We start from the raw sequence: 9,634 nt of genomic DNA, 5'->3' as shown, positions 1-9,634 counted from the left end.
GCTTTTTAGGCTGAAATATTCAATCTTATATCTGCATTTGATCGATCTGTCTATATCTCCATCTATAGTATCTATTTATCCATCTATTTATCCATTCATCTATATTATCTATTTATCCATCTAGTATATACTGTATATCCATCCATCTATAGTATCTATTTATCCATCTAGTATATACTGTATATCCATCCATCTGTAGTATCTATTTATCCATCTAGTATATACTGTATATCCATCCATCTATAGTATCTATTTATCCATCTAGTATATATCCATCCATCTATAGTATTCATCAATCCATCCATCCATAGTATCTATTTATCCGTCTCCAGTATCCATCTATCCATCTATAGTATCAGTCCCTCTATCTCTCTCTACTTGTTGATATAAGGACAATCTTTATCTTACAGGATCTACACAGGTTGTGATCTGGACCGCTTGACCCCCTCCCCCAATGACTCCCCCAGATCTCAGATCGTCCCCGGGGCTCGCTACTCTATGGCCAGCTCTTTTCTCCAGGACCAGTTTGTCAGTAACTACGCCAAGTCCCGTTTCCACCCCCCAGGATCGGTGCCAGGGCCGGGGACAGACCGCAGTGTCCCTCATACCAATGGGCTGCTGTCCCCTCAGCAGGGTGAGGACCCGGGGGCTCCTTCTCCCCAGCGCTGGTTTGTGACCCCGGCTAATAATAGATTGGACTTTACAGCCGCCTCTGCCTACGACACTGCCACAGACTTTGCCGGTAACGCGGCCACTTTGTTGTCTTACGCGGCGGCGGGAGTTAAGGCTCTTCCTTTGCCGACTGCCGGCTGCGCGGGGCGCACTTTGGGTTACTACAGTGATCCTACTGGATGGGGAGCGCGCAGCCCACCCCAGTACTGCACCAAAACCGGATCCGTGTTGTCTTGCTGGGCCCCAGGGGCCAGAGTAGGCTCTTCAAACCCCTACCTATCTGGTACAGATGAAGCTGACACGTTAGCTGCGGATAGGTCCCCACTGGGAGAGGACACCAAACCCAAAGACCTATCTGACTCCAGCTGGATCGAAACACCTCCCTCCATCAAGTCTATGGACTCCACCGACTCCGGAATTTATGAACAGGCCAAGAGAAGGCGACTCTCTCCCTCCGACCCGGCTGTGTCTGGTAGCTCCTCACCTCTCAAAAGTGAAGTTTTGCCCTCTAGAGACTGTGAGAAGAACTGTGCCAAAGACCTTGGTTATTATGGCTTCTACACCCACACCTAAACTAGCCACTGCTTAAAAGCCAGCCCATCAGCCAAGGTAAGCCACCTTGAGGACATCTTATGATGAAAAAAAAAACAGACTCTGCACTTATCAAGAAGTGCTGGATGGTGCTTAAGACCACCAACCATTAATGTTTTGCTGCCAAGTTGGGAACACATCTTAAAACTCTTTCCATCACTGACACTTGTTTATTCCTATTTTGCATTTCACTTCTTCACTTCTACCTTGAATTATATGCCATGCCACAACTGAAGTGGTTCAGCATCATGGACTTTGTTGGGTTCAGCACCAGTGGTGGTTCAACACTATGGACCTTGTTGGGTTCAGCACTATTGATGAGGGACTACTTTGGGTTCAGCACCGTGGACTTTTTTTTTTATTTTGGGTTCAGCACCATGGACAGCAGCAGTTTCAGCACCATGGACGGCTGTAGTCGGGTCAGAACCATGGACGGCTGTAGTCGGGTCAGAACCATGGACGGCTGTAGTCGGGTCAGCACCATGGACAGTAGTCGGGTCAGCACCATGAGCAGTGATGGGTTCAGCACCATGGACTTTATTGGGGGGTTCAGTACCATGGACAGCAGCAGTTTCAGCACCATGGACGGCTGTAGTCGGGTCCGCACCGTGGACGGCTGTAGTCGGGTCCGCACCATAGGATGCTTAATGATGCGACTGAATTTATCTTGGAGGAATTGGACCTATAGTACCCTCAGCTGTCTTCTTGTGGCAGCTTTCATGTGTAGCAAGTCTTGTTGGAGATATTATCAGCTCCCGACGTTAACTCTTACAGAGCTTCCTCCCATGGCAAATATCATTCATGGTAGGGATGTTGAATAAACTGTCAATGATCCACTGATATAACTGTACTTCTTTTTTGTTGAGTCTGTGACGTCACCAGCAAAATTCCTCTTGTCCCAATTAACGATTTTTTTTTTTTTAATTACCTTATTTTTCCTGTTTGTGTCTTCTGCATCCAACCCGGTGTATTGACCACTTGCAAAGAATAATTGTTTACATAGTGGACATCACCCAAGTATTGTAATCCACATGAATATATGGAACTTGCACAGAGTTGTGTCATAGATTTTTAATTTTTTATTATCATTTTTTTTCAATTTTAACCCTAATATTTCTGTTTTATTTATTTATTGTGCCAAAGGCAAAACCTTGCCAAACCTAAATAATCCCTATATTGTCCATATTAACGCATCCTATAATCCCCTATTTATTTATTCATTTAACCCTTCCTATAACACGTTTTTATTTTCAAGTGTATAAAATAATTTTTTTTGATAAAAACAATTTTTTTCTGGACTGCTGGTGACATAGTGTAGTGCAAATAAAATGTGAATTGTATATTTAATACACCCTAGGGAAATCTGTCATTTTTTTTTCTGTTGAGTTAGATGTCGGGACAGATTGGTCTTAGCCCTATTTATTTATTTCATGTTTTTTGTTTTTTTTTTTTAATTTTATTTTCTTTTGAAATTTTATGTTTATCGATGTATAAACAAGAAAAACCGCACAATCATCTGCCCAATCTACACTCATTTTATTTTATACAGCTATACATTGTAATAATAATGATGATGATGATGATAATATCTGTAAACCATGGAAGGTCCCTGTGTACAGATGTGTCTGCAGGAGCCTCCTTTTTCATGAGAGTTTTGTAAATATCTGCTTTTCTGTTCCTTCTTTGTCTGTATGATCGATCCGTTGACATAGATGTTTCTCTTGTTTGTATTGTCTGTATCTCGACTGCGAAAATAAATTCAGAAAATACATTGAAATGGCTTTTACATTGGAGGTCTCTGCTGATGGTTTCTTTATGGTAGAATTATATAAGGAGGAGAGCAAAGAAATATGTATACATGTAGCTTTATATATCTGTATCTATAGCTATATCTATGTATATGATATAGATCCCCCCATGTAATACATATATAACACTATAGGCACATATAATATACAGTACTGATAAGGGAAAAGTCATGCAATGCTTTATTATGTACCCACAAATAGTCACTATCTATCTATCTATCTATCTATCTATCTATCTATCTATCTATCTATCTATGTATTGGTTTATCCATCATCTATTGTCTATCTATTTATCTATGTATCTGTTTATCTATCATATTTGTATATAATCCATTTATTTATCTATTATCTATATTTTATCTATCAATCATCTGGCATCTATCTCATATCTATCAAAAATACTATCTATATCGTTAGATTGTCAATAGCAGCTAAACTATAGATTCTATCGGACACAGAAATTATCTATCTATCTATCTATCTATCTATCTATCGTTTTACCTATCATCTATTATCTATCTATTTATCTATGTATCTGTTTATCTCTCATATTTATATACTATCCATTTATTTATGTATTATTTATAATGTACCTATCAATCATCTAGTATCTCTATCTATCTATCTATCTATCTATCTATCTATCTATCTATCTATCATCTATCTATCTATCTATCTATCTATCATCTATTTAACTCCTATCTATCTATCTATCTATCTATCTATCTATCTATCTATCTATCTATCTATCTATCTTATCTATCAATCAATCTCCTATCTATCTATCTATCTATCTATCTATCTATCTATCTATCTATCTATCTATCATCTATCTATCTCTCCATGTATTGGTTTATCCATCATCTATAATCTATATATCTGTTTATCTCTCATATTTGTCTACAATCCATTTATTTATCTATTATTTATCTTTTATCTATCAATCATTTGGTATCTATTTATCTCCTATCTATCTATCTATCTATCTATCTATTTATCTATCTATTCATATCTCTCTCTCTCTCTCTATCTATCACTTTCCCTCAAATCTATCTATCTATCTATCTATCTATCTATCTATCTATCTATCTATCTCCTATCTATCTATCTATCTATCTATCTATCTATCTATCTATCTATCTATCTCCTATCTATCTATCTATCTATCTATCTATCTATCTAATCTATCTCATCTATCATCTCCCCATTACAAAACAATATATTGATAACTTAGTATCCGGTAGACATTGGTCCATTTTCAGTATTATTCTTTTTTGTACTTTTTTGATACTGACCTTTTTATTTGAAGTAATTTCTAGTATTTAAGTATTTAATGGCTTCCCTTGTATTTTACCACCTTGTTCTCACTTGACTTTCTACCTGCGGCTTTCCCAGTTAGTTTCCATTAGCTCCTCTCATTGTCTCTACCTTCCTGTTTTTACTCTAACCCTTTATCATGTCTGTCTCACCCGCCCTGGTAACCCTATAGGATATACCGAAGGGGTTGACCAGGTTTTAACCCTTCTAAGTCCTGGCTCAGTCTTATGTATATATAGACGGTTTTTTTTTTTCCTTTCTACTGCTGGATAAGCGAATACTAATGTGATATAGAGAAAAAAAATTGCCACTCTGTTATGGATAAAAATATTTTCCATTCTCACCTTTGGGTTCCAATGTGTTGGCAATTTCTGATTAGGCGGTGTGATCCATGGCGGTGGCGACTTTGCTTTCTGTAAGGGCCCAATTCATTGAGAGGCCGAATGTGCAGGTAATGTTTAATGAGCACCCAATTTCCCATTTCCAAGTGAGACTGATGGCTGGGCTGGTGATAATGACATGTGCGCCTCAATACTGGATATTGTATCCCAGCCTAAAATGGGCAGAGGATCAGCAGCTTGTGAGATCCTGACACCTTACATTGACTGACTACATAGCTATTTCTGATGTTAGATTTATTGCAGGGTGAAGCATTGAGATGAGAAAGTTACTGGAGCCTTACTATGTATAGTACTGCCATAGGTATGACTAGAGATGTACATATATACACCAGAACACAGATTACTAAGAATCAGTTCACAATTGTTAGCAGATTTTCATTAAAATCCACCTTACTACTTGTTATGCTCCATTTATATTCTTGGCTGATTTGTAATTCATTTCATAGGGAGAGGAAATAATAAAATGCAAATATTTAATTTCTCATTTTAAATTGATTTTATATCTATAATTTTTTTTTAAATTATGTTACAATGTCTGTATGATATTATCAGTAATGACTTTTCCTAATGAACTAATTGAAAATTTGGATTTTTAATTTTTTTTTCTAAATATTAGTAGTTGCGTGTCTCAAAATTGTATCAATAATTGAATGTTTTCCTTTTTATTCCACGCACTGGGTTATTCTGAAATTTTTTATTGATGAAAAAAATATAAAAATATTTGGATTTGGAAAAATATTTCCGTGTCAGCGTGATGGAAATAATATCTTTAATATGATGTATGACCGTGGCCCAGGCCGAAAACTGATAGGATTGATATTGTTAAATTTGACCTTTGTGCCCCTGATTTTAATCTACATTCGTGGTGGTTTTTATAGTCCTGTTTTTTGGGAATTTTAGGTTCATGCTTTATATTTGTTTAATATTGTAATTTGGCTTTTTTTTCACCCTTTTTTAATATCAATATATCCATATTTTTATATATTGTAAATAGGATGGATTTGTGTATCACGGCTATGAAATATTCTTGGATTTGTGACTATAGGATATGGCGGAATTACAAATGTACAAAGGAAATGTTGACTTTCACTTGTCCCTGGAATATAGAATTGTTTATAAACCACTAGATACAATGTATATCATATTCTAGTTACACAATCTTAATAGGTGATCTCCACTGGGTAGGACTTCCTTGATGGAAAGAATATGTAAGGCTGAGGCCCCACATTGCGGAATCGCAGATTTTTTGTTGCAGATTTTGTTGTGTTTTTTTGAGCCAAAGCCAAGAATGGCTGCAAAAGGAATGGGAAATATATAGGAGGCTTCTTATACTTCTACCTTCTGCTCAATCCACTCCTGGAGGAAATGAAACTTTCTTTATGGCCCCAACAGTTTTCTTCCTTCTCAAGGAAATCTTTTCCAGGTTAGACAATGTCCCCCGACTTCTAAGTGCACAGATAAGAATTACTTAAAGGTGGCTTAATACTATATAATCCCTGTTCATGTGGCCTATTTGAGCTATGGATGTCATAGAGGGGATCACACTTGGATCCCTCCCAATGAGCTACATTATAGAACCCCTGGGCTGATCTTCCCTATCCATGTATGATATTTTAAGGAGGACGTTCCACCACCTTCACCTCTTTGCCTCCTTCAATTGGCACGGTTGCACAGATTCTGCACCGTTAGTCCCTACTAACATTTCTGTTAGTTCAGCACCCAATATGCTAATTAGACTGTCTACTGTCAGGTGGGCGGTCCTGGGGTGGAGCGGATGGTCTGAGACCGCCCACCTGACAGTATAGAGTCTAGTTAACATTTTGGGTGCTGAAACGAATTGCACACAAACGGTGGAGGATAGAGAAGAGTTTCCAACTGTGCCGGAATCAGTAGAGCGGCAGATATTGAAAAATGCAAAGAGTTGGATTTGCTGGAGGTGGTGAAAGGTCCTCGGTCCTGGAGAAGCCTAAGCCTGTGTGATTGTGTGTACTGATCATTTTGCTTCTTGTTCTGAATGTTTTATATCCTGTATTCCATTTTCTTCTACAATATTCTAAAGCTTTGTGTTGCTTAGTAGGAGGGACAGAAGACTTTATTCACATGGTGTATATTGTATAGCAGATAGAGCTTCTTGTCAGTACATGGTACTCGTCACCTATCAGGGAGTCTAATGGTTACTATTAGAGATGAGCGAACAGTGAAATATTAGAGATTGATTATTCGTTTCGAGTAGAGCTTCAATATTTGACTACTCGATCGAATATCGAATCCCATTATAGTCTATGGGAAAAAATGCTCGTTTCAGGGGATACCACTATTTGACTGAAGGAGAATCACCAAGTCCATGAGTAGCAGGAGGAGAGTGTTTAGGAGGAGCGCTGTGCAATTAAAGCGCACAGATCCCATTATAGTCTATGGCAGTGATGGCGAACCTATGGCACGCGTGCCAGAGAGGGCACGCAGAGCCCCCTCTGCTGGCACGCGTGCTGTCGCCCTGATCGCTCACTAACGGCGAATCCGATGCAGGATTCCCCGTTAGTGAGCGATCGCTGCCTTCAGCTGGTTGTGCAAATGCGCATCCAGCTGAAAGCTGTCAGTGTAGCTCAGTGTAGGCCACGCGTACTACGCGGCCTACACTGACTACAGAGTGTGACCTCTGAACAAGCGCGGGCGTGATGACGTAAGTCATCAGCGCGCGCAGTGAACAGAAGAGAGAACACCCGGCAGCTCTTCAGGTAACTATATTGTGTTTGTTTGCACTGTCAGGGGAGGGGGGCAACGGTAGACATTTCATGTTGTGTAGGAGGGGGCTACTGTAGACTTTCATGCTGTGTGGGTAGGGGGCTACTGTGGACCATTTTATGCTGTATGGGAGGGGGCTACTGTGGACCTTTCATGTTGTGTGGGAGGGGGCTACTGTAGACTTTCATGCTGTGCGGGTAGGGGGCTACTGTGGACCATTTTATGCTGCTACTGTGGATCTTTCATGCTCTGTGGGAGGGGGCTACTGTGGACCAGTTCATGTTGTGTGGGAGGGGGCTACTCTGGACCATTTCATGCTGTGTGGGAGGGGGCTACTGTGGACCATTTCATGTTGTGTGGGAGGGGGCTACTGTGGACCATTTCATGTTGTGTAGGAGGGGGCTACTGTGGATCTTTCATGCTCTGTGGGAGGGGGCTACTGTGGACCATTTCATGTTGTGTGGGAGGGGGCTATTGTGGACCATTTCATGTTGTGTGGGAGGAGGCTACTGTGGACCAGTTCATGTTGTGTGGGAGGGGGCTACTGTGGACCAGTTCATGTTGTGTGGGAGGGGGCTACTGTGGACCAGTTCATGCTGTGTGGGAGGGGGCTACTGTGGACCATTTCATGTTGTGTGGGAGGGGGCTATTGTGGACCATTTCATGTTGTGTGGGAGGGGGCTACTGTGGACCAGTTCATGTTGTGTGGGAGGGGGCTACTGTGGACCAGTTCATGTTGTGTGGGAGGGGGCTACTGTGGACCAGTTCATGCTGTGTGGGAGGGGGCTACTGTGGACCAGTTCATGCTGTGTGGGAGGGGGCTACTGTGGAGTATACAGGTATAATCCTGTGTGGGGGCCACTGTGGGCCAGATTGTACTGTGTGGGGGGCCACTGAGGGGCAGATTGTACTGTGTGGGGGGGCCACTGAGGGGCAGATTGTACTGTGTGGGGTCCCCTCACTATGTATATCACACAGTATTTGTTTTATAGCAGACGTGAAATTAGTACAGGATGTAATAACATTGCACGGTAACTATAAAACAGATCCTGTGTGATGTAAATAGTGAAAATTAATTGTTTAAAAGTACAGAATGCAGAGACCTTTACCTTTCAGTACAAGATCTGTAAAGCCCCAGTCACATGACTGTAATTTGTGGGTCCGCAATTGTGGACCCACAGAGTTTTAAGGTTAAATTGCCGTGTTGGCACTCCGTGATAATTTATTTGGTTTTGGGTTGCAGTTTAGGCACTCGGTCTCAAAAAGGTTCGCCATCACTGGTCTATGGGGTCCGTGCGCTTTAACTGCACAGCGCTTGCATTTGCGCTGATAAAAAGTCAGCTCCCTCGTAACAGCAAGCTGCCAGCTCTCCTGACTAGCAAGGACGAGCCTGCTGCAGAACCAGCGTTGATTTACCACAGGCTCGTTCTTGCTAGTCTGGAGAGCTGGCAGCTTGCTGTTATGAGGGAGCTTACTTTTTCTCATAGGAATGAATTGACCAGTGTTGATTGGCCAGTGTACAGCATTCGGCCAATCAACGCTGGTCCTGCCAGAGGCTCGTCTGTGAGGAGGTGGAGTCTAAGATCGGACCACAATGGAGACTGCTGGTCAATTCATTCCTATGAGAAAAAGTAAGCTCCCTCATAACAACAAGCTGCCTGCTCCTAGCAAGGATGAGCCTGCTGCAGAACCAGCATTGATTTGCCGAATGCTGTACACTGTATAGCACTCGGCCAATCAACGCTGGCTCTGAATCGAATATTTACTGCGAATAGCTAGTAGTATTTGATCGAATACCTACTCGATCGAATACTACTCGCTCATCTCCAGTTACTATAGATCCAGACCTGTTCTACTGACCAGGCGATCTAATGGTTATTATAGATCCAAGCAATGTATATTCAGTCCCTACCATGAAGGTTTTCTATGATATTGCAGGTTCCTACTAGAGTTGGGCGACCACCCAAGACTTGTGTCTCGGGTCCCTGATTCGAACAAGTTTGGATAGAAATGGAAGTGAAATTATTATCCTGTAAGGTCTCTAATAGGTGGAGACCCAAGGGAGGCGTAAAAAAAATAAAAAAATTCATACTCCCCTTCCTC

General features: G+C 41.1%; 1 protein-coding gene across 1 annotated transcript in view; it reads left to right on the top strand.

The window, feature by feature from the left end:
* TBR1 (T-box brain transcription factor 1) overlaps positions 1 to 1,262 on the top strand; it is an 8,028-nt gene extending 6,766 nt beyond the window's left edge. The window contains exon 6 of the mRNA XM_075285562.1: positions 411 to 1,262. Within this exon, the coding sequence (XP_075141663.1) occupies positions 411 to 1,245 (835 nt within the window). The 3' untranslated portion in view covers positions 1,246 to 1,262. The remainder of the gene's footprint in view (positions 1 to 410) is intronic.
* The last annotated feature ends 8,372 nt before the right edge of the window (positions 1,263 to 9,634 follow it).

This window comes from Leptodactylus fuscus, chromosome 8 (genome assembly GCF_031893055.1).
Source record: "Leptodactylus fuscus isolate aLepFus1 chromosome 8, aLepFus1.hap2, whole genome shotgun sequence".
NCBI classification, from domain to species: Eukaryota; Metazoa; Chordata; class Amphibia; order Anura; family Leptodactylidae; genus Leptodactylus; species Leptodactylus fuscus.
The sequence above is the reverse complement of the archived record's forward strand: the minus strand, read 5'-3'. Positions and strand labels throughout refer to the sequence as shown.